The sequence below is a fragment of the Triturus cristatus genome, chromosome 2_2 (genome assembly GCF_964204655.1).
Source record: "Triturus cristatus chromosome 2_2, aTriCri1.1, whole genome shotgun sequence".
Classification (NCBI taxonomy): Eukaryota; Metazoa; Chordata; class Amphibia; order Caudata; family Salamandridae; genus Triturus; species Triturus cristatus.
The window spans coordinates 195,919,472-195,944,611 of record NC_140582.1 but is presented as its reverse complement, the minus strand read 5'-3'; the positions used below and the strand labels follow the sequence as shown (position 1 = coordinate 195,944,611).

General features: G+C 43.0%; 1 protein-coding gene across 1 annotated transcript in view; it reads left to right on the top strand.

Annotated features, from left to right (window-relative positions):
- Nucleotides 1–25,140, top strand: part of STPG2 (sperm tail PG-rich repeat containing 2) — a 2,141,360-nt gene that overhangs the window by 668,219 nt on the left and 1,448,001 nt on the right. The window contains exon 9 of the mRNA XM_085641159.1: nt 11,240–11,403. Within this exon, the coding sequence (XP_085497285.1) occupies nt 11,240–11,403 (164 nt within the window). The remainder of the gene's footprint in view (nt 1–11,239; nt 11,404–25,140) is intronic.

The following is a 25,140-nucleotide window of genomic DNA, read 5'->3' as shown; positions in this document are numbered from 1 at the left end:
GGATTACCAATTGATTAGCCTCTGAAGAGCGGAGACATCTGCTAGGAATATAACGTACCAGAAGGGACCCCAGAGCATCAGAAGGGCCAGCGGAAAGAGCTCTGTATGTAAGACAGAGAAGTTTAAAAGTAATCCTGAAATGGATGGGGAGCCAATGTAAGTGCTTCCTAGCAGCAGTTGCAGAGGAATCTTTCGGAAGAGCCAAAACGAATTTAGCAGCAGCATTCTGCACGACCTGAAGGCGCTGAATGAGATGTTTATTAGTATCCGCATAGAGTGCGTTACAATAATCCAGCCTCGAGCCAACAAGAGCAGTCACAGTTTGCTTGCGTGCCAATGGTGAGAGATAATGAATAATTTTTCTTAGGGTCATAATGACACCCCAACATGTAGAAACCGTCCTGCTGACCTGGAGATTCATAGTCAATGAAGTATCAAAAATAACTCCAAGGTTCCTAGCAGACTTAACAGGGGAAGGGCAGGTTCCCAAAGACGTAGGCCACCAATCACTAGACCAGATATCTTGGTCTTTACCAAAGACTAGGACCTCAGTTTTGTCGGCGTTCAGTTTTAAGGAGTTTGACACCATCCAGTCCGCGACCAACTGCATACAGGACCTAAAACTGGACGCCGAAACACTGACAGGGTGGGCTAGAGACACCATGATTTGTGTGTCGTCAGCATAGGAGACTACCTCCATCCCCTGAGATCTTACTAACCTAGCAAGAGGGGCAACATAAAAGTTGAATAAAGTTGGGCTTAAAGCAGACCCTTGAGGCACCCCACATTGCAAAGATTTAGCAGGGGAGAGGAAGTCTCCAAGCATGACTCTTTGCTCTCTCAGATGTAAAAAAGAGTCAAGAAGGCCTAAAGCTGGCCCAGCCACCCCTGCCTCCCTTAACCGAGATGTTAAGATGGAGGGAGACAGGGTATCAAACGCTGCGGTAAGGTCCAGGAGAACTAAAATAGTTGTCTGACCCCCATCAACCTTGCAGCGAATGTTATTTACCACCATCGTCAGAGCAGATTCGGTGCTGTGGAATTTCCTGAATCCATGCTGTGAACTGTCAAGAAACTCAGAGGAGTCAAGAAAGGTGGATAGATGGAAATTGAGATGTGCTTCAAGCATCTTGGCAGGAGCAGGTAACAAAGAGATTGGTCGAAAATTCTTCAATACTCCCGGATCAAGGGAAGGCTTTTTAAGGAGAGGTCTGACTATAGCCTTTTTCCAAGTCACAGGAAAAGTACCCTGGGCTATGGCCTCATTCATCACTTCCAGCAACGGAGGCAGAAGGATCGTCCTGCAATCCTTAAGGACTCTTAAGGGGCAGGGATCAGCAGGAGAAGCAGACTTAGTTCTATCAAGAAGGGCATTGAGACTCTCAAGAGAGAGCGGTGGAAAAAGAGTAAGGAACTTACTATTAGGTCCCTTCCTCCAGGACTCTGCGGCCTTAATCGCAAGGAGGGAACTATCATCTGATAGAATCCTCTGAGTTGCCAGGTCCTGATGAATATCCGAAATTTTCTTGTAAAAGAATTCGGAAATATTGTTGCATAGCTCCTGAGAGTCCACAACTGGGTCCGGTGACTGAGAAGAACACAAAGAGTCAACTATTTTAAACAATTCTTTAGATGAAGAGAGGGAGGCCATCAAATTAGAAAAATAGACTTGTTTTCCTCTGATCACATTAAATTTATAGGTTCGTAGAGACAGCTTGTGATCCTCTCTGTCAGACGGATCCCAAGACTTACGCCATTTCCTCTCCTTGGCTCTACAGGTTTGTCTGAGGAGTCTTAAGGACTCTGTAAACCAGGGCGCTGAGGGTTTACGACGAGCCACATATCGCAAAGAAGCGGGGGCAAGCACATCAACCGCTCTGCTAATAGAATCAGCCAACTCCTGGCCCGCCACATTAACATCTCGTGAGGACAGGGCCCCAGAACCTTTTATCAGAGGAGCGAGGGCCTGAGTGGTAATATTTTTATAACTCCTTTTCCAGACTCTATTATTGATGGCATAACTATGGGGGTCTTCAATAGGGATTGTGAGTTCAAGGGGTACAGCCAGATGATCCGACCAGGCCAAGGGAATGGGAGAGCCAGCTGAAAGTCTAGGGTCATTAGTAAAGACCCCGTCTAGTGTATGGCCCGCTCGATGAGTAGGGCCTTTCACCAGCTGGTTAAGCTCACAAGCTTCTAGCGAGTTAATCAGTTGAAGTGTATCACTTGCTCCAAAATTCTCCAAATGAAAGTTTAAATCCCCCAGAATAGTGAGCTGCGACTTACCAAAATAAGACTCTAAGATTCAAAGTAAATCGGAGCAAAAGCTCGTTCTGGGACCAGGCGGTCTATAAACGAGAATGCCCGTGAAGGAAACTGTAGGTGAAGAAGAGATACAAACAGGGGTACTGCTATCAAAAATATTCGGGATCCAGCCTGATGCTGACGGTAAGTAACTTGTCCAGCACTACCATTTTAAATGGTTTAGTTGCTGTTGGCCTCCAAAAATTGATTCTGGCATATCCCGTTACTCCTATTTAGTGCTTAGGTATAAACTTAAAGAATGTTGTTTAAATATTTTATTAATTATTTTGACTAATGAACAAGACTGCTTGTCTGTAAAAATGCATTGTTTTCCACTTGTGGGCACAATATCTAGAAAACCCTCTTATTCCATTAATAATTAGTGCATCTCCGATATCCTACGACATGTGATTTCAAATATAAGAAAAACTTTCTTTCTGAGTGTGACTTTATTTGAAGTTCAGTTATAATGCCCGGCATACTTCTACAGCATATAATTTAAAAATGCCTTGTCTTTGACCGATTATTCAAGTTTAATATCTATGGTGGCAAAAAAACATTCTGGTTATTACGATCGTTGTACACATAAACATACAGGGCATTAGGCACACAGACTCTGTAAGCCACAGTGTGCATAGGTATAGGCCTCCGCCTTGAACAATTTCAATATATTTTTGCCTGATATATAGCAGTAACGAGTGGACGTTTGTGGGATTCGTAACTTCCAGGGCATATTCTCTCCCCTAATACATCTGATGTGGATTCTCCACATTATAAAAAAATCCCAACCTGTGGATAGAATATTTACAAATATCTTTTTATTTTTCATGCGGAAACTATTTCTTTAGTAAGCAAAGACTTCCTCTCTGCAGGAAGCTGGGCTGGCTTTTTATGTAGTATACCAGAATGAGGTATGATATGTAGAAATTTCAGACGAGCCTTATTGGTTTACAGGGCTTAAATTAATAATCCCAAATGCTCTCTTATGTGGTAGTGTGGTCGAGCAGTTTAGGCTTATCAGATGGTAGTGTTAATGCATTTGTTGGACACACACAAAGTCAATAAATGACACAAACACTCAGGAAGAAACTCAAGAACAATTTAAAAAAATAACAAGTATTTTCATATTTATTTTAACACCAAGAAGTTTATTAATGGACAAGTACTTTTTGTAATAACAATTTTAGCAGGTAAGTCACGTGTTCACTTAAATGCGTTATTACACGGTAATTCTTTCCTATGGAGAAAAAGACATATACAACATATGGTTCTTTGCGAACAGTTCTATGGGGGGTTACCTTTGGGACTGAAGGTGCTAGGGGGCCAAGGTACACAGTAGGCAAGGAGGGGGCCAACTAGAAACAGGCTGCAGAGTGGGACTTGGGGACAAGTCTGGGAGCTCCCAACGGGGAGCTCGATTCAATCATGGGGGTCCTGGGAGCAGGGGAGCACTGTCAATTGTGGACCCGGGCTGGGGAGCTTGGGCGCAGAGGGTTTTGGTCAGCTGGTGCCCATGCGTCAAAGGCACACACGTATCTTGGTTAGACCTGCAAAGTGGAACAAATTAGGACAGCTGGGCCCCTCTAGGTGCTGGCCTTTGCGATGCTGATGGCCCTTGTCGGCTGCTCGGTCTCTGCAGTGTTGGAGGCTAAATTGAATGCAAACAAGCTTTGGTTGCTGCAAGAGGTCCAGTACCACAGATATTAGTGCAAGGGGGCTCCGTTTGGTCCTGCCTTCTTCTCATACGGTGGGGAGTCAGATCCAACTTCTTGGAGCATGGTGACCTTTTCCTGGTCAGCTGCTGCATTGGTGGACCCCGTCAACAGCAGAACGGTGAACAAGATGTTGTGGTCAGTGCATGCAGGCTGCAGGGAAGTGACTCCTCCACTTCAGGGGAGATGCTTATGGCTTTGCAAAGTGTTGGAGGCCCTCCAAGGCTTTTGGAGGCTGCACAGCTGCAGGACAAGCCTGTGTGTAGCAATTGTAAGGACAGGAGCAGGTGGCAGGCAGGGTTTGGCGCCAAAATCCACCAGCAGCTTGCGGTTCTTGCTTCTTTAGCTCTTCAACATTCTCTTCTTTCTTCAGTCAGTCGAATCTACATTCTTGATGTCAAGGGGCCACTTAAGTACTCAATTTAAGGGTGTTAAGGGGAGTGAAGGATAGTAGCCAATGGGCTACTTACCCTTGGGGTCACTACACCTCCTATATGACCACTTTCTGTGGTGGTGGGCACAACCCTGTCCCAAAATTCCTAAGTCCACCAAAATAAAAAGGGTGGAACCCTCTTTCGTGGGGCACATCAGGTAGTCCATCTTACGGGCGTTACTGGCCTGGTAGTGCACCACACCTCCTAGCATAGCTAATTTCCGGCCTGTACTGATGCCAAATGTGCCTCAGGGCAGGCGATGGCATCTCACAGGTCTGGGGGAAGCTGGGATCGCATACCAAAGGTAGCAGGGGCTTTGAAGTCCCTAGCCTTGATATACCGATTCACTGACCATCCTGCTGGAGGAGGTGTGGACACCTTCCTTCAGAGTAGGCATTGTTTCTGGTCTCAGAGAGCACAACCTCTCACCTGCAGAGGGTCACAAACATGTTTGTCGTGGCAGGCTGGAAGATACCAATCAGTCAGCACACTAAGAGGCTGGTAGGTTTTCAGGGGGCACCTCTAAGGTACCCTCTAGGTGCATGCTTTAACAAATCCATTACTGGCGTCAGCGGGGATTTATTAAGATGAGGTGTTTGATGCCAAACACCATAGGTTTCAGTGAAGCCATCATGTAGCTGTAATAATCAGTGCCCATTCCATATACTTAAGATGGCTTCCCTGTTTGCTTGTAGTATCCAGCAATTAAACTAGATAACACAGGGGCGTATCTGCTATGCAGATATGTCCTCACATGTAATTTAATGCACCCTGCTTTAGAGCTGTAAGGCCTGCTGTAGGGGTGGCGTACATAAATTGCATACAGTGCGTATGGGCATGGCACACAAGGTGTGTGCCATTTTGTGTTTTCACTTTTGTCCGCACCATTTCACACAGCCTACAATGGCAACGTGCATGAGTTTGGTTGTGGGTCCCTTAGGGTGGCACAATACATGCTGCAGCCCTAAGGGATCCTCTTTTGTACCCATGCCCTAGGTACCTAGGAAACCATTTACTAGGAGATTACAGGGAGGATAAAGGTCTTGCTAACAGGGGAACAATTGCACAGTTCCCTTGTTTTGGGGAAAGAACACTGGCACTGTGGGCCTGGTTAGCAGGAACCCAGTGCTCTTCAGTCAAAATTGCATCAGATACCAGGCAAAAAAGTGGGGTGACCATGTCAAAAAGGGACAACTTTCCTAAATTATCACTATCACACCCTAAAGGAAATTAGTGTGTTATGTTATTTTATATTATGTTATGCTATGTTATGTTACTTTAGGTTATGTGATGTGTATTTGTATAGTACATGACTCCACTCGGTGAAGATGAAGCTTGGTCCAGGAGAGGGCCGAGGCTAGGTGTGAGCCAGGTCTTCAGTTTCTTGTGGAATTCAAGAACTAATGAGTTAGTTCTGATGTACAAGGATAGGCTGTTCCAGGCTTGAGGAGCGAGGTAGGAGAAGGCACAAATTCCAGATCTGGGTGTGGTGTGGTGGGGATTGGTCTGTGTGGTTGTTGAGTGTATTGAGTGTGTGAGGTACAGGGGAGTGAGATGGGTGTGGGAGGAATCATGTGAAATAGCAGGTGACGTAGGAGAATGCACCTTCAGTGTTGGGCTGCCGTGACATGCCAGCAGTGCTGGGAGGTGTGACTGCTGTTCAGACTGCAGACGGTGGAGCTTAAGTAGTGACGGGGGGAGCCAGTCAGTGGAGGACGAGGGGTACTGGTGCTGGGTGAGAGCAGGGCAAAGACGAGCACAGATAGGTCTGCCGCCACCATTAAGTGAAGCCATTTTTTACGGAAACCAGTGATGTCCCTGCCCTTACAGATTTACGATGGGAATGATCGGAAATCCACTGACGTCATTTCCTGTGCAGATGGATGATGGGAAATCTGGTGATGTCGCCTCCTGTGCCGATGGATTGTTGGAAATGAGTCTCTATGTTTGGCTTCTTCTTTTAAAAGACAGGCTTGCTGGGAAATCGATGATGTTACTTCTTGTGCAGAAGGATGATTGATAGATGAGGAGAAATCCAGTGCCGATGGATGATGGGAATTGAGTCCTCTTGCTTGGCTTCTTCTTTTAAAGACATTTTTGGTAGAAATCAAACTGCTTTGTGCTCTTTCCTGCACTTAGTGTTTTTGTTCATATGTAGTTTTACATAGCGTGTAGAAGACCGGGATGCATCAGAACTCTTCATAATGAACATTTAGTCAAATTGTAATGGCAGGATATTTTACAATGAGCAATGAAATAATATAAAAATACCAAGATACTAACAAAGTGCTACTAAACTGCAGGGTTATTTAGGGAGATAACACCTGGCACTATCAGGTGAGAAGAGGTTGGACCGCATGCTTAAGCATCTGGCTGGGACCATAAAGGATAACTTTAGTAGGTATCTGAACACTGGCAGCTGTTTTAAGTTCTTCTTGAAATTTCCTGGAGAAGTATCTGTGCGAATCTGTGGTCGGATCGCGTTCCAGACTCTTGGAGCATATTCCGAAAAAGTCTGGGATAAAGTTTTGTCCTGTTTACATCTTGGTGGTTCTAGGAGGAGGTATTCAGCAATTCTGGAGGAGAAGCTGCCCCAAAAAGGACGAGTTTTTGTGCAAGATATTTCAGTGTTCCACAGTACAAAACTGTGTGTATGAAACAGGACAGTTTAAAGAGGCTTCATGCTTCTATTAAGAGGCAGTTTAGTGGGGTGATGTGGTCAAAATGCATAGTTCTTGAGACCAATGATGCTGCTGAGTTGAGAGTGCCTTTCATTGGCAACAGATGAGTTTTGGGGATATCTGTGAGTAGTGTTCTTCCGTAGTCCAACCTGAAGTTGACTACAATAGTTTTTTTATCAGCATTTCAATAAGCACGATAGTTAATGAAATACATGCGAATGAGTAAGGGCCAGTAAACGTCAGGCTAGATACATACAGTAGAATAGAACACTTCAAGTATCGAGGCATAATAGCAAACTTCACATACTAATAACATTTAAAAAGTGCCAAAATAAGTAACAAAATAACACCCCCTACCACACCCAACTTCCAAACATCCAATTGTCCACTGGTCGAGACAGTAAGGAGAACTTTCATATGCAATAGTAGGCCATTATAAGACAATCCAATACAGGTGTTCATTAACTCCACCGTATCTATCTACCTGTTGTTGTGACGGTACCACAACATCACAGGCACAGACCAGCACTGTACAGGAGTAAAAGGTGACAATAATTGTACCACGTTTTAAAGTCTGGTTTGGAATGAAAGGTTTGATTGTTTTGAGGAGTTTGAGCTGTTGCTGAGCATTTCTAGGGGAAGTGTTCAAGTGGGATTGCAGGTTAAGGTTCTTGAGTGATTTCAAGTGATTTAGTGCAGGCAGATTTTTGGGTTACAGTTCAGAACATTGAGAGAATTAAGCCAGTCTTGTCACGAAGGTGAGCTTTGAGGGTGGGGAGATGAGGAGGAATTCTGTCTTCAGCATGTTTAGTTTTAGGTGGTTGAGGAATAGCCAGAATTGGATGTCCTTTAGGGTTTGGTCTCATCAGAGTATGTCATCAAGTGATGATACAGATAAATTTGTATGACGTCATCATAAAGGTGGTTAGAGAGGTTGGATTAATCAAGAATAGTAGTCAAAGGTTTAATGTACAGGTTGACAAGGGTGTGAGAGACTATGGATCCTTATGGGACCCGATGGATTATGGGGGCAGGACTAGATAGGTATTTGTTTAGCTTGATCAGTTTAGAGTAGTTCTCAAGTAAGCGATGGAACCTATTTAAGACAGTACCCCTCATTCCCATCCTTTCTTTGAGTGTGCAAAACAGTATGGTGTGGTTGACTCTGGGTTGGCATTTAAGACAAATTGTAAATCGAACTTTTTCAGATTAATGCCTAGCGGCTTGGATTATTATATTGCTCTTGTAATTGGAGATTGGAGACTTCAGTATTGAGATTGGCAGATGGAGAAACCCAAAGTTTTTGACTGTAGGAGTCTCCAGCAGAGTGAGTCTGTGTGAATATGTGTTTGCATGAAAACCCCTTTAGAATTATAAGTGCAAGTTTTTGCCTCAATTGCTAGGCACAAGTCCTTAACAATCACTTTGGGTGCATCTGCAGCAGGAGAGGGGCAACGCTCATTAGCCCATATGGAGCAGCCACCGCTGATTCCTGCACACTCATTAGTGAAACAGTGTATGCACATCTACGCTGATCCTGCCTTTGTGAACAGCTTTCAGATTTTGAGGGGTCAATTTACTACAGCATTTATGAGCACGGGAAGTTGTACTATAGGCATAATATTTTCATTATGATCAGGTCTCTTTTTGTCCCTACTCCTAGCCTGACGTGTGATGCTTTTCACTGAGCCCTGCCGTTAGCTGCGTTAAGTGCCTTGCAAAGACCCGTCCTGCTGGGATATCTCTGGCGGCAAAGTTAAGCTTGCGATCAGTATTTGTAGTACGCAGAGTGTCGCTTTCTCCCTGCCATACATTGCCCACATCTCCTCTCTGAACTCCTTCACCTTGTCCACTAGCAGCCGGGACTTACCTGTTTCTGAGTTTAGTTATATGCATAGGAACGTGAGCTTGGTCGCTAAACCCACTGTTTTTTCCTCTGTCAGAGGTACTCCCAAATCTCTTGCTAGCTCTTGGAATACCGCCAGTGTGTCCCCTCACTCTGTGGACCCAGCTAGTCCCACTAACAAGAATTAATTGAGGTAGTGCAGCTTACCTCCTTGTGGGTGTCTGTCATGCAGGGCCTATTCTAATAAGGTGCTGAATTGTTACAAGTAGGGACAGGACACTGAGCAGCCCATCTGCATTATTTGTCAAAGTAGGTTGCCCCTTCCTAGTGGAAACCTAGCTAATGAAATCTCGCCGGGTGAACCAGAAGAAGACGGAATGCTGACTCAATATCCGCTTTAGCCATGAGAGTCCCTCATCCCTTAGCCCTTACCAAGTCAATGGAGTCGTCCACCGTGTCATAACCCACTGAGCATTCTTGGGGACTGATCCTATCGTTTACTGATGTGCTTTCAGGGAAAGAAAGGTGGTGGATGAGCTGAACTGGCCTGTTTCTTTCTTAGGTACCACCCTCAGGGGCGAGGTCACCAGCCCCTTGGGCAGAGGGGATGGTAAGGGGCCCTCGATCCTTTTGAGCCTCCTCTCCTTTTCATTTTCACGTACGCAACACCAGGGAGGCTACCAGCCGGTTCTCGCCAGTATGCCCACGTTTTATCATCATCGGTTACCCACTCACAAAAGTCAGGAAACTAGAGTCCAGTGAAAAAAAGAAAGGAAACAGATCAAGAAAGAAAAGTTTGTTATTGTCCCCATCAAAGGAAGAAGCCCGTGTATTGCGAAGAACCAGATGTCCCAAGCAATATTTAAAATTGAGTTAGACACTCACTTAAAGTAACCCTCTTTATTCAAACTCGTGAGTCTACTCAAAATAATAGCACTCGATGTTGCTAACCTTTGTAAAGAAGGCCAACATGTTTCATTGCCACTTATCTTTGTTCTGGCAAATTCATCAGGGCATAGGGTTTCAATCAAGCACCTCACTGGACATATGCTTTTATGTTGCGGAAGGGCTGTTAAAAACAGAGAAGAAAACAAAACAGAATAGCCAATTTCTGTTCTATTATCAATAAAAACATACCAACCACATGTGTTCATAGTCACATAATTTACACACCAATTACTTATTTCAAATGGGGGTATTTACCCTGTAGAGGCGGAGGGCATTCGTACCTGCCTCCACTATACCGCACGGGGTTGTATTGAATACTCTTTCCCCGATTTTTAGACCTGCACTATTGCTAACTCGTTATTCATCTGTGGGAAGAAGGCGTCAGTCAGACTTCGTATCACACATTGTTTCATCGTGTATATAATATTTTACGAATACCCCAATTTATTCCACGCTGAAACTCTCATTGAATCCAGCATCCATTTAAAAATGCCGGAGGCGTTTCTACTTTCCATACTGTGCCCAATGTGGCTATGTCTACAGTCATTCGGCGTATCCGATTAACACCCCTTTCGGGGGCTGCCTCTGCACATAATTTTACATGCTTTTACATGCCTTTGTGACTCAGCACTGAAAACTCCAACTTTCTAATGGTAAAAGTGAAAAGAGCGAGCAGTTCTAGTTGTACTCGTTTTATTTGAATATACCCATTTTAGATACGTTTGGGCTATTTTACAAAGGTATGTAAGAGGAGGTAAACAAGAACAGAAAGAGTACTACTTCACATACTGCTAAATCCCCTGTGAATCTGATCCTGTGTCGAGTTTTCCACTTTTCCTGGTAGGTGACAGTCTGGTTTACACGTTTCTGAAATGGAACTTGGGGGTATATTATCAAGACAGGCGATAAAATTATGTCCTTCACATCTAACATTGGCTTCAATTGGAATTCCATAGAGCCTATTATCAAGCCCATTATCGCCGATTTAGCTGCAGTTTTCTGGCGCTAAATCGGCGATAATTTTATCGCCTGTCTTGATAATATGCCCCTTGGATTTTAATATAAAATCTGAGACAACGTCGTTTTTATCTATAATCTACAGGTGATGTAATCCTACAGGATGCTCGTTGAATTTGTGTATGCGGCTCATTGTGGTGCCCTATATGGTTAAATGTGCTACTGTCCCTGTAAAAATGTCTCCACGGCGTGGCATTTTCCAGATAAACTTTAAAAGTTACTCTTTTCTGCTGTAAGCGTACAACGTTCCTAGCGAAGCGCAGTAGTTCATTCTAAAACATTTTGTCCTTACTACAGGTCCGGGAGCCTACAATATTTTCGAATTGGGTGTTGCACATGAAAGCCTTAAAAAAGCTTACCAAGAAAGCTGCCAGAAGGGAGTGTTTGGTTCTTCAGCTGCTCGCGCGCTGGCTGTCTCAAAAAGTGAAGCTGTATGGACTCCTGGCCCGGCTGATTATCGGGTAGGTTACAAAAGAGCTCGTTGCAGGCTTGCGAGATCACAAGAGCTGTCAGGTTAAAGTTGCTTATTCTGGTGGGCAGCCAGGAGGCATTACAGTTGAATGTGTTTGCTTCTAATTGCACCATCCCACGCGAGACCTCCCCTTGTGTCTCCGACTTTACAAAAATGCCATAATCCATAAGGGATAGTCACGAGAGAGCTCGTTCTATTTTTGGGTGTATATGTGTGGTTGTTTGTGTGGGTCTGTGCGTTTGATTAAGCCCTCCAACTTTACTTTTCATTATTATCATATATGGTTTTATATTCATGCATGTATAAATGTATTTTCCCATACTTTTCTAGGCATTTCACAAATGTATTTAGTACATTATACCCTTGCCTGTTTTTCACAACAATCTACATACTACTTCGCAAAACATCTCTCCTTCCATTTTGGGGTACAAATGTGGCCACTCACCTACAACACCTCAAGCCTTGTATTTATTTATATATGTGCCCTCTGCAGGCATGTATCTCGCTTGTCCTCTATGGGAGAGCAGGCTTTTTCTTTTGCTTACTGATGCAGACTTTAACTCGGTAGAGGGCCTGTTGGTGTTCTTGGAGGCTCCCTCCTGGGCATTTGGTCTTATATGGGACAGATCACACCTCCTGTGGTAGATGTGTGTGCTGAGTAAGATGTTGGCCTTCTTTAGGACAGACTGGCGCCTGTAGCTTCAGGAGCCTCCATCTTGGACTGGACTGACTTGCTCGAAGGGTCAAGCTTGATTTGCATATGCCTGGGTACAAACTGAGGTGGCATGGTGGGCAAACGGAGGATGGGTTGGAATGCTACACTGAGCGATTGTCAAAGGTTAACCTATTGCAAGCATTTCTCCCATCACCTTTTGTGTGTTTGAGGTTGCTCAAACATCAACACATCGCCTGGTGGTATAGTAGGCCAGTGCCATTCAAGGCTATGGGGGTACTCCACATGCATCTTAAAGCTATCTTTTCCTGATCTAAACAGTTGCGTTTTTTGGGCAGGGAGTTGCAGTCTCTGGTTCTTGTGGGAAAAATATGTACTCTGAAAAAGCTTGATGTGCAAGAATGTGGTGTGTGAATTATGCGAGGTGCGCTTTGTGTCTCGGTGCTGCACATTAGAACTGTGGAGTCCAGGTGTGATGGACCAGATTCTTAATCTCCATTACAGGATATTCTTGCCCTTTTTTCACACTGATCAGCATGTCTTAAGTAAAAGAGCGCAAGGACAGAGCTCGGTTACTTAATTAAGTATGGGTTGGCCATTTAGGGGAAACAACCTGTACATTGCGGATTTTACAACGCGATACATTCACAACGCGGTCGTTAGAACGACCGCGTTGTTACAACGCAGTGCCATTACAACGCAAGTCATTACAACAACTTGCGCTAGATGGCGATCTAGACTAAGGAATAATATGATTTACTATTCCAGCACCTTCCTTCCTTACTGTTTCACACACTGGAGTTGGAATAGTAAATCATACTATTCCTAAGTCCAGTGTGCCATATAGCACATGTCGTTGTAACGACTTGCGTTGTAATGACACTGCATTGTAACAACACGGCCGTTGTAACGACTGCGTTGTGAATGTATAGCGGTGTATATCCGCGTTGTAAAGTGCTATATTCGCCATTTAGATCTGGGATTTCCACTCATGCAGGCTGCCTTTAGCCTAATGGCCTTTGTTGATGCACAGTGGATTAACTGTGAATATTTGTAGACCACCTGGCATGAGTTGTGGGCTTATCCTTTATGTATACTAGTGGGTGAATTCCAGAGTGTGCGGATATGCTGTCTATTACAAACTGTTAATTTAGCAGCAGGAAGTCGGGTTTCTAGTGGATTATGGTGAGAGTTTTTTTAAAGTGTAAATTATTGTTTGTATCTTATAATTCATTATATATATATATATATATATATATATATATATATATATATATATATATATATATATATATATATATATATTACCTACTGGCGGTCGCCAGTAGGTAGTTATAGTTAGGACCCTGTTTCCATAGGAAAACCGCAACATTCTATTTTGAATAACTTTGGCGCCGGTCGACGAATCCTCGCGAAATTTTCAAAACTAATGGGGCGCTACGCTCCGCTCCTACCCTGAAAGTTTTGGGGGGATTCGTCAAGCGGGGGCTGAGAAAAAAGGGGGGTCCCAAAACGCGTTTTCCCCATGCATTTTTCCGTAGGACCTTTAGACACAGCTACAGCCCGAACGACAGAACAGAATTACTTGTAATTTGGCAGAGAGGTAGCCATAAGGTCAAGGAAGTGCCTTTTGTAGGTCTGGTGTAAATCTGTTCAGTAGTTCCTGAGAAAATAGCATTTAAATCAATATATATATCTGTGGCAGCTTACCGTGCGCTTACCGATTCTGATTGGCTGTTAGTTCTTAGTAAACATTCAAATCGGTCGAAACCAGGAAGTGTCGGCCGCCATTTTCTCTCTCGCACTCTGAGGGGGGGAGGAAAAACAAAGTTGGATAACATGAAAAGGGGCAGGCTAGACAGCTCCTAACCAACTATCCATGGTTAGGGTGTCCCAAAAGAACCCCCAAGGCCAAAAATGTTTTTTTTTTTTTTTTAAAAACGCCGATTGCGCTTACCGTACGCGTAAGGTAAAAAAAAATAAAAAAAAAATTATCCACATTTTCCACACCCCGTGTGCAAAAGGTACCCGAAGGGCACCTTTTGTGCATGTCAGAATTGTAATGTGATCATTTAATAGATAACCTTTCACAACGAAGCGCATAATATGTCCTCCGTGTGTGGACGATGCGTACATGGCCCACGGCATGGCCCACGGTACTAACTGCGTAGAGTGGGCGCGCGGTGCGTGAAGTGGGCGCGCACGCCACGAACGGCGTAAAGTAACTTAGCATTTAAAAAACCGTACAAATTCACTGGAAAAACCATAGGTTTCACACACGTTATAGTTAGGAATTAGCTTTTAAAAAACCTTGCAAATTCACTGAAAAAACCATAGGTTTCACACATGTTATAGTTAGCTGGACATTTCACTCGTGAAAAAACCATTGAAATTCCCCCGTTATAGTTAGTGCAGGCAACTATAACTCACGCGACCGCAATCCTCTGCTGATGACATATGTGTCTTTATGAAAAAAAAATATTTGCAATATATGTTTAGCTAAAATTTAATGGAAGAAGACATGGGCAAATAAGTGTCTAAATACAGTATTAGCATCAGCAGAAGATTGCGGTCGCGTGAGTTATAGTTGCCTGCACTAACTATAACGGGGGAATTTCAATGGTTTTTTCACGAGTGAAATGTCCAGCTAACTATAACATGTGTGAAACCTATGGTTTTTTCAGTGAATATATATATATATATATATTGCCTTTTTTCTCCTTCTCGAACCGACAAAGATTGACGACGCGATGTTCTGACCAAAAAGTTTATTTGAACAACTTAGGAGGACGCGTTTCGCCTGCCAAGCAGGCTTGGTGAACAAGCCTGCTTGGCAGGCGAAACGCGTCCTCCTAAGTTGTTCAAATAAACTTTTTGGTCAGAACATCGCGTCGTCAATCTTTGTCGGTTCGAGAAGGAGAAAAAAGGCAATACTACGGACCTTACCTTGGTGGTCCCCTGAGACGACGCACCCGTTGGTTTGGCGAGCGGCGGCTGTACCGAGGAAAGGAAGAGTCGAATATATATATATATATATATATATATTATCTACTGGCGGTCGCCAGTAGATAGTTATAGTTAGGACCGTGTTTCCATAGGAAATCTCAAAATTCTATTTTGCATAACTTTGGCGCCGGTTGACGAATCCTCGCGAAATTTTCAAAACTAATGGGGCGCTCCGTTCAGATCCTACCCTGAAAGTCTCGGGGTGATTCGTCAAGCGGGGGCCGAGAAAAAAGGGGGGTCCCAAAACGCGTTTTCCCCATGCATTTTTCCATAGGACCTTTAGACGCAGCTACAGCCCGAGCGGCTGAACAGAATTACTTGAAATTTGGCAGAGAGGTAGCCATAAGGCCAAGGAAGTGCCTTTTGCAGGTCTGGTGTAAATCTGTTCAGTATTTCCTGAGAAAATAGCATTTAAAAGCATATCAATATCTATACGCACGCAGGGTGTGCGCACCGTGCGCGCACCGTGCGAGCACCCTAACGTGCGCGAGCGTAATTCTGGTTGGTGGTTACATGTCAGTCAACGTTCGAATCGGTCGAAATCAGGAAGTGTCGGCCGCCATTTTGTTTGTTTTCAGTGCGAGAGTGAAAAAGGAAGGTGGCGAACGTGAAAAGGGGGCAGGGTAGAGAGTACCTGACCCCCTAGCCTTTGTCAGGGGGTCCCTGAAGGACCACGAAGGCAAAAAAAAAATTATTCTTTTTTTTAAATCGCGGGGGTGCGCGCACCTTGCGCGCACGGTGAAAACCCCCCCAAAAAAATAATATATATTTTTTTTATTTTTAAAAATCGCGAAGTGCGCGCACCGTGCGCGCACGGTGAAAACCAAAAAAAATAATAATAATTTTTAATACGTAGTTTATTGTAAAATAAATTTATTAAAAAAATAATAATACATAAATAAATGAGCATTAAAAAAAACGTACAAATTCACTGAAAAAACCATAGGTTTCACACACGTTATAGTTAGGAATTAGCATTTAAAAAACCTTGCAAATTCACTTAAAAAACCATAGGTTTCACACATGTTATAGTTAGGTGGATATTTCACTCGTAAAAAACCAATGAAATTCCCCCGTTATAGTTAGTTCAGATAACTATAACTCGCGCGACCGCCACTCTATCACAAGGATGATGTCATCAGTGATGTCATGAGTGATGCCACTGACCATGTCATGAGTGATGTAATATGTGACGTCATCAGCAGTGGATTGCGGGCGCGCGAGTTATAGTTATCTGAACTAACTATAATGGGGGAATTTCATTGGTTTTTTACAAGTGAAATATCCACCTAACTATAACGTGTGAAACCTATGGTTTTTTAAGTGAATATATATATATATATAATTCATTTTACTTGATAATTAATTATGTAAATGTATTCATGGATAAATTGTTCTTTTATATGTTGATTTTTAATAGATACTTGGTTAATCAGTATATTTAATTGTTAAGCGGTGTTTAATTATTTTATTCAATAAAGAATTCAACATTATTATTTTTCCTTTTTATAATATTTTATAATATTCGTTTTGTTTTTACTATTTCTGAGGGAACTGTTTCAATTTATAATATTTCATTTTAAATATGTGGGGATATATATATATATATATAGAGAGAGAGAGAGAGAGAGTTTATTTATTTGATATATAAAATATGTATTTTTAAAATGTGTAATTATTTTATATTTCATAAGTGTATTTATTATTTTAAATATGCTTTACATTTTTCTGGTGCATATTTACATGTTTTTTGTGTTTTATCAATTATTTTATTGACATGAATTAAATACCAAAAAAGAAATATTAGCAAATTCAATGACATGCAGTCCAGTATAAATCCATAGTAAGATACAAATGCTGTTTGCCATACATGTACCAATACTAAATGTTACTAAAACATCTGAAAGGAAGAGAAAAGATGGAAAGGAGTGAGAAAATAAGCCATAGATGGAGAGAAGAAAAGAAAGGAAAAAGGACAGGAGGATAAAGAAGGGGCGGAAGACAAAACTAAACTACAAAGAAAGGTAAAGAGGGCAAGAAAATGGATTATTCAGGCGCAGCCCATGTATAGTAATGTTGGGAGGGAAGTGCGGTGACAATGAACAGACAGAATCAAGAGTCATGGCAAATTGGGGGGCATCCTGCAGAAAGGGTGACCACTTGAGAAGAAAGATATCTGCTTTGTCCATAAGTTGTAAATTACCTTTTCATAGGATGCAGTCTTGTACATATCCGCTAGTCATTCCTCATGCAACAACAGTTGTGGAGAACCCCAGTATCATAGTGTACAGATTTTGGCAGCTGCAAAGGCAGTGACAAGCAGATGATGTGTATGGCGGGTCAGCTCGGAAAGGTCCAATAAGTCATGGAGGAGAATTAGGGAGTCTGGAAGTGGCAAGGGCAAATCCATGGACTCCTGGAGCATAGACCCATCTGCTGTCCAGAAGGGATAAATGGCAGAACAATTCAGTAATATATGAACTGTTTCACAGGGCTTGTGATCGCATTGCCAGCAGACAGAGTGCCGAGAAACCTTACAACCTGAAGCCGTGCGGGATCCAGTGCCAGCCCTGAAGAATCTTAACTAGACTGAACTTCATCCGTGCTTCCCGGACTCCCCGTTCCAGGGCTCACATGTTTTATTTAAAAAAAATGAAGAGTGGGAATAATAAATCTGACCTCCTCCAAAGACTAATATTATCCCTACTTTTGCTCAGATTGGAGAGAAAATAGTAAATCTGTTGCTTACGCTTGAATGGGAATAATAAATCTGATCACTCCAAAGTCTAACACTTTCCAACTTTTGCTTGTGTTGGAGAAGAAATAGTAAATTTTCCCCTCCAAATTCCAACACTTTCCCTCCTGTTGCTTAGATTGGAGTAGGAATAGTAAATTTGACCCCCCCCAATATCCAACAGTTTACCTTTTGTTACTCAGAATGGAGTGAGAAAAACTCCTTCATGACTTTCCCTACTATTACATACTTTGGACTGGTACTATGTATTTCATTTTTTTATTAAAAAAATATATATTATTCATGCAATTAGAAATTTTGCAATGTTTTAGTTTTATTTTAATTTGTATTTAATACTCTTTTTTTGTTTTATGTGTTTGATATCATTTGCTATATGTTTTTGGTAAAGTCATGTTCACTAATGTTCTCTTAATTTTATTAATTAGTAATAATTTGTATGTAATTTATTTTTATTAATTGTTTAAAGTTTGCTTTTTTAACCCCTTCCCCGCTCATGACGGAACCGTTCCGTCATGAGCCACGGTTGCGCTGTGCTCATGACGGAACGGTTCCGTCATGACAATCCTGTTGGCGGCCGCTCCGCCTGCGCGGCGCTGTTTCCCCGCCTGTGCGGGGCGACAACGCAAATGGGCGGAGTCATGACGGAACCGTTCCGTCATGAGCACAGCTCAACTGTGGCTCATGACGGAGCGGCTCCGTCATGAGCACAGGCCCACCGCGCTGCCCCCCTGCCCCCCCCAGCGCTGCAACGGAATGTCCCCAGCAGCGAAGGGGTTAAAAAATGTTGTGTATTTTTTTAGTTTCATTTTTATTTATTTTTAATTATATTTTTATTTTAAACTTTAATATCTAAATAAATTTAACATAATGATAACTCATCTGTTTTTGACGATAATCTTATTCACAATATTTTTTCCTACATTTTTGTAGTTTACATACTTAGGGGCCTATTGCGATGTCGGGTGGACTTGCATCAGCCCCACACCGTCTCGAAACTGGGAACGACCAACCGACCTCTGGTCGACAGTTCTGACCTCCTTATTAGGATGCGATCGAACACTGTTCGGTCAGATTCCAATATTTCCCTATGGAAGCATGCTCCCATAGGGAAATGGGAGGAGGTGTTAATCCCTGCACCCCGTGGTAGGCACCTCAAAGTGCCTGCCACGGGGTGCAGGGAATAACAGAGGATCACCATAGGTACTTCTCCACCCCCAACCAGAGGCTGCACACACAAGGTGTCCCTGGCAGGGGCCCCCCAAACACGCTTTCTGGCAGAGTTTCTACATCGGAAAGGCCGGCATGGAAACCCTGCCGGAAACCGTGCATCGTGATCCCAACGGCAGAAAGACCGCCCTTTGGGATTACGGGCCGGCCTCCGACTGTCTGGCAGGCTCCTTGAGCTCATCGGAAGACAGCCGGAATGACCGGCTGGTTTAGTTTCCGGCCGCCAGCCTTGTAAAGCGGCGGTCGGAAAGTAAACTGAGATGCGGCCCGGAGAGGCTCCTTTTCCATGCCACGTCGTAATTGGCCTCAAAGCATGTAAAAAGGTTATCTTGGCTATTGATATTTTTTTGCAGTATTTATTTATCGCAATACTTTCCCTCCCAATAGTTCCTCGCCAACTCACAAGACTAAGCTCTACCTCTTGTGTGGGGTGGGAGTTTATTCCGTGTAATTGGTATGGTATCATGGCATACAGTTACGATGGTGGGTTTATGTGTGCAAGATATATTTTTGTGAGTACCTATAATGTAAAGAACATGCACTAAAAATTGCTTTGTGAATTAGGGACACAGTGAACGCTGTTAGTTCTCACTTGCAAATAGTTTATATCAACTTATCAATTTTATACTGGTTAAATTATTGAAAACGGACGTTCCCTTCCAAACTCAGTACTATTTAGATAAGATCAACACATTAGACACTTGTCAGTTGCATTAAACAGCTACAATGGGTACCAAAGTTACTGTCATCGACAACCCTAAGCAGTTGGTTCTCCCTAGCTGTGTTTCTTTTCAACTAATGGTAGCATTCCAATTAAACTGATTTATTACAGCAAAACTGTACACTGTGTATAACATTAAACATGGAGGAATGTATATGAACAAGAATCGAAACAGGCTTGATCATACATCAAAAGCTGCTCGTCCCAGCAATCTAATTAATTACACGGCTCTCGATAAATAATCCATTAAACTCCAATGCTGCTATTTAAAAAAAAAAGTAAAAAATCAGCCAGTGAGAATATAAAAAGTAAACCATTCCTTATTGTACAGGTATTGTTTGAAAAAGTAAGACAGCAAAAGAGAAATTATAGCAAGATCTAGAACATACAAAGAGATGCTATAATAAGATATGGACACCATCAATTGACGATTGATTGAGCAGTGATTGACTGTTTAGCACGCACTGAACACCTTTACTTCACACAGCCGGGACAGACAGCCTTGCGAGTCGTTGAATGAAACATGGATATGACATACAACGTGAACCGCTGACTCTGCATTACAAATGGGAGTTAGGCCTTGATCACAGTGGCATGGTGAATTCCTAAAAAGGGACAAAAAGAGTGCTGTCACGGGGAAACGAGGAGAAATAAGGATATTACTTTTATTTTTCTATGCTTGTTGTTGTGCTTAAATTTATTTTTGCAAATTCCAATTTCTGTAATATTTGATGAGCCCAATGGCAAGAACTGGGTGAAATAAAAAAGTTTAAAAAATCTAAATATCTGGTGGGAACTCCCCTCTATTAGACTCTTTCAGAAGGAAATTTTAGCGGCCATGAAAAAGATCTTAAAATAGCCCAATACAAATGACATTGCCTTCATAAATTTGGGTTTACGTTCACCTATGGTGGAGTACTATTCTAATAGAATGTTGATGTGAAAATGCCTTTGCTTCCTAATGGAAAATTAAGACTGCCACTACTTTAATTTTTTTATGCAGATTTATGTAGCGCAAACTCGACTCGAAGGTATTGGAGCGCTCTACATGAGCACCAGTTACGTCATACAAGGACACATTCAGGCACGGGGAGATTAAGTGATTTACCCAGATTCACAGGATGTGGAAGCGATCCCGAGGCTCGAACCTTTTTTTCCAGCACCAGAGTCGGCAATCTAGTTGTCAGACCACATCCTCTCCCCACTATTGCAGTGGTAGCCTGTGGGAAACCCGCCTCGCTCTTATTATCGCCAGTGGCATTCCCACACGGTCATTCCAACTTCTCCAAAAATCCCAGAATGTAGTCCCATATTAATCTCTGTAAAATGACCTATAACAATTTAACCACTCTACATATTTGCTGAGTAGTGATGTCATCACTGCCTGTAGTCTCTGTTGGCCCGAATAACGTTTTGTATCAATAAGTAAAGTCCCACGGTATCCCATGCTAAGTGAACCTTACAACGTTGATATTTTTATCCTAAGGGTGATAGAGGGACATGGCATGGGCGGGGGAGGGGGGGAATACAACTGTGACACACTCTATGATAACTCAGTACACTTTTATATTCTCCTTGATGCTAATGTGCTGTTATTTGTCTTTCACTGCTTGTACTCAATAAAAAAGACAAGTAAAAAAAATTAGACATGGTTGCTCAATTGTAACCAAACCTATTGACACTGTTCCTAGATCATACACCATCAAGCGGTGAGATAAGGGTTGCATATCAGAGACCACTTTTTGACCTTTCATAGAGATGTTAAGCTCATCCACCTTAGGGAGAATTTTAAGGCCATGGATATCACTGGCTCTTCAGCACAAAATATTGTGACTGTAACTGTTCCCCAGCGTCTTGCTAATGGCACTCTTATGTGTGCCCTTATGGGTAACTTAGCCACTGGCATGGACTAATAATAGAGCGCTATGAGGTTTTGAAAATTGTGGGGGTGCATTATAATCACGCTTAGTCCGCACCCGCATATATCCTTATGCTGTATTAACCGATAATCATTAGAAGTGTAAACGTAATAATAAACGAAGTGAGTGTAATGTCAGAAATGTAGTTCGTGTTAGTCAAGAGAGTAAAATGACCTTTAAGTGTAACTGCCTATTGCAAAGTGCCTAACAAATTAATTCATGTGCAATATAATGCATTAGATTCAACGTGCACAAAATTAAAGTCTGCATGTGTAGGAATGATTACTTATATACTAAATGTAATGAAATATAGTGCTTACAGATACAATGTTTATTAATGTGCGTAGTTTTTGATGTATAAAGGTCTGAAAGAACGTCCATGTTTTGCTATGAAAGGCCAACTCGCATTTCTTATGTTAGCTAAATTGTGCAGGCCGAAGTATATTTTCCCTGGGAAGGCTCTCATTTGGAGGTAGTCAGCGAATTTCATGTGCAGGGATGGATTTTCTGTTCTCAGGCTTCTGTTGCAGGTGCAAGGACACCGTCCTTGTTAGCTAAGACTAACCTTTTGTTTTAGGAGTTAGGTATGGAGGAGAGTTTGCTACAAGTGTCTCTTGAAATGCAGATAATGAGGATCCGATACTTTCGGTGCTGAAGGAGCCTGGGACTCAAGGATGTTACAACCGTTATTGAACGAAATGCAGGTTTCAATGGAAGTTTACCGTCAGGAGATGTCCAGCCAGAAGAGGTGTTACGGAGGCGTGTCCTCCATGTTGTGCATTTTGTATTAGGGACAGTGCCCCGAGGGATGAGCGTCAGAGAAGAGGCAGATGGGGTGGTAGATGGAGCAGAGAGCCATTAGAAGGTAGAAGGAAGAGATCGATACTGAGGAAGGAGACTTAGAGACGAATCAGTAACTTTGGCTTCTGACTTCTTCAACGTGAGTGTACTTCTTAGGAAGTCTTCACGAGCTGACACCTTTTCCTGATCTTGCTTTGGGAAATGCTAAGTAGGGATGTCACTTTAGTGGTAGAGTAGGGACAGGCTAATCAATTTCTTTGTAGGTATCCATGAAGACTGATTTAGATATTGGAGCAATTATCTTTTGTTTGATATTTTTAGAGTTCCTTATTTTTTTTATGCTTCATTGAATTAGGTTGTTGCGTAGATTAAACTTTGTATTAGTGCCCATGTACTTTCTTAACCTCGTCATGAGGTGCTTGTATGTCCAGTTATTTTTGACTTTGTAATAAATCCCCTAAAACTTAACTCGGAGTTAGTGATTCTTCAGTGTCGGAATTGATTGGTTATTGATCTCATCTGGATGAGTTGGTTCTCTCCCCTTTACACTTCACAGCAGGTAAAAAGGTCCAGTTGACCGAGGATAAGAGTGATGAGAGTTGGTAAGTTAAGATAAGAATCCGGAGTTATCAGTTGGCAGCAGAGTAGGATGGTTATCTCTGTAGTAAGTGGAGAAGTAGAGAAAGTTAGATATTGACCCCCTAGAACCCAAGTGATGGTGATCCAGTGGATCGTGAACGGAGGACGATGGCGGTGCAGCGGAAGCAGCAGTTCGTAGGAGAGTGAGTATGAACAGGGTTGTGCGTCTGTTAGATTGCGGTGTTGTGTTGATTGTGTGATGTCTTGCGGAGTTGGTGTGAGAGTCGAGTGATTGTGGTTCCGGACTGTGAGCGCTAGCGGTCCATGAGATTTGATTTTGATATCCCGGGATAAGAGATTGTGGTGTAGAAGACACCCAATGTTGAAATTGCCTGACCAGTGATTGTGGGAGTCATGAGACGTTGTTGACTGACCCACCGGTGATAGGGAAACGCGTGTGTGAGTGCGTGAGTAACCGATGCAGGTCGTGGGTTACTGTATGTGGAACATCGAGTGTTTGGATCCTATCGATTAAGTACATGACTGTCTGAGGCAGTTGTCCGGTCGTTTCGCGGACAGACGATTGCCTGAGTTGAGGTCGACAATTGTGTAAGACTGTCTGGTCGTTGGTGGACAGACAGTCAGAGAAGTGACTGTTCGGTCGTTGGTGGACAAACAGTTATTTCATTGTATGAAAGAGACGCGTGAGAGTGCGAGAGACAAATTGTAAAGGAGGGGATCTGCTGCATGCGGAGGAAGAGTGATGTCAGAGGGTGCCGCGCTGCGATAGGTCAGTTAGTGTGAAGCCACGCTGGTATTGGTGGATTGACATCAGGAAGTAGAACGAAACAACGTGTGTAAAAGAAATTGATTTAAGTCGATTTCACCATGAAATGTTCTAAAGTTTTATGAGACATGTGTAGAGGTGATAGAGCGGTGGTTACTTGGGGAGGAGAAGAGGCTTCACCCGAAGATACCCCGGCTCATTACATGGCTACAAATGTGGGATTGCATACTATAATCTGGCTTGAGAATTGGCATAAAACGACTGAAAAAGAGAGAGAATTGGCTTTTCCGAGATATGGTACTTTTAGATTGGAAGCGTTGTATCAGTTGAAATCAATAATGTCTTCATTGAGACCTCTGCCCAGACCAACTCAGTTCGAGGCGCTACATGCATTGCATGGATTAGAGCAGCACATGACAGGAAACGAGATCGAAGTCAGGAAAGAGTGAAAAAGTCGATCAGAGCATTTCAAGATGCGCGATGGGATGCATTGGAGAAAAGATGGAGGGTGAGACTATTGAGGGGGATAGGCTATTCCCGTTGATGCTAAAGGTGGGTGACACGCAGAAGAAGATCACAGAAGAAGATGATAGCGACACAGATGACAGCTTTCTAGAGAGGCTATTGCCAGAGAGACCCCCCCCCCATATAACCCAGACTCCAAAGAGGGAAAGTCACTACCGACAGAGGGGATTGGGAACTCGCAGACTCAACCTAATGCGGGAGTAGTTGGGAAAATCTCAGCAGGAATAGAAGGGATGAGGGCACAGACACCAGAAAGTATTGAGGCTAACAGAACTGCAAGGTTACCGGATGCTCTTACAGTGCCGGTTACCAGTGGACCCATAGTGTCAGTTTATGATCCAGATCAGACGAGGAATGGGAGTTTGGTGCAGTCAGCAGTAGGAGAAGGGATTAGCTCTGGATGGAATGGCACGGTGAGCGGAATAGCTCACCTTCCGAGACCCATAGAATCGAGTACGCCATTGCCAGCCACTGCAGACTCCTCTAGAGGATGGGTGGATGGGAGACCGGTGAGACCAAAGGCCTTGGCCAAATCAAGATCAGATCTAAGAATGTGGGAGCAACCAGTAAGAAATAAGTGTGACAGAATGACAGAGCAGTGAGAACAAAGAGTCGAGTGGCGCATCGAGTCGAGGCACACTGAAGGTTGCTATAAGAGCAGAGATGTTGGACGTGGTGAGATTGAAAGCTGAAGTAGATGAGATAGTTAGTGAGAACCTACCTTTGGAAAAGG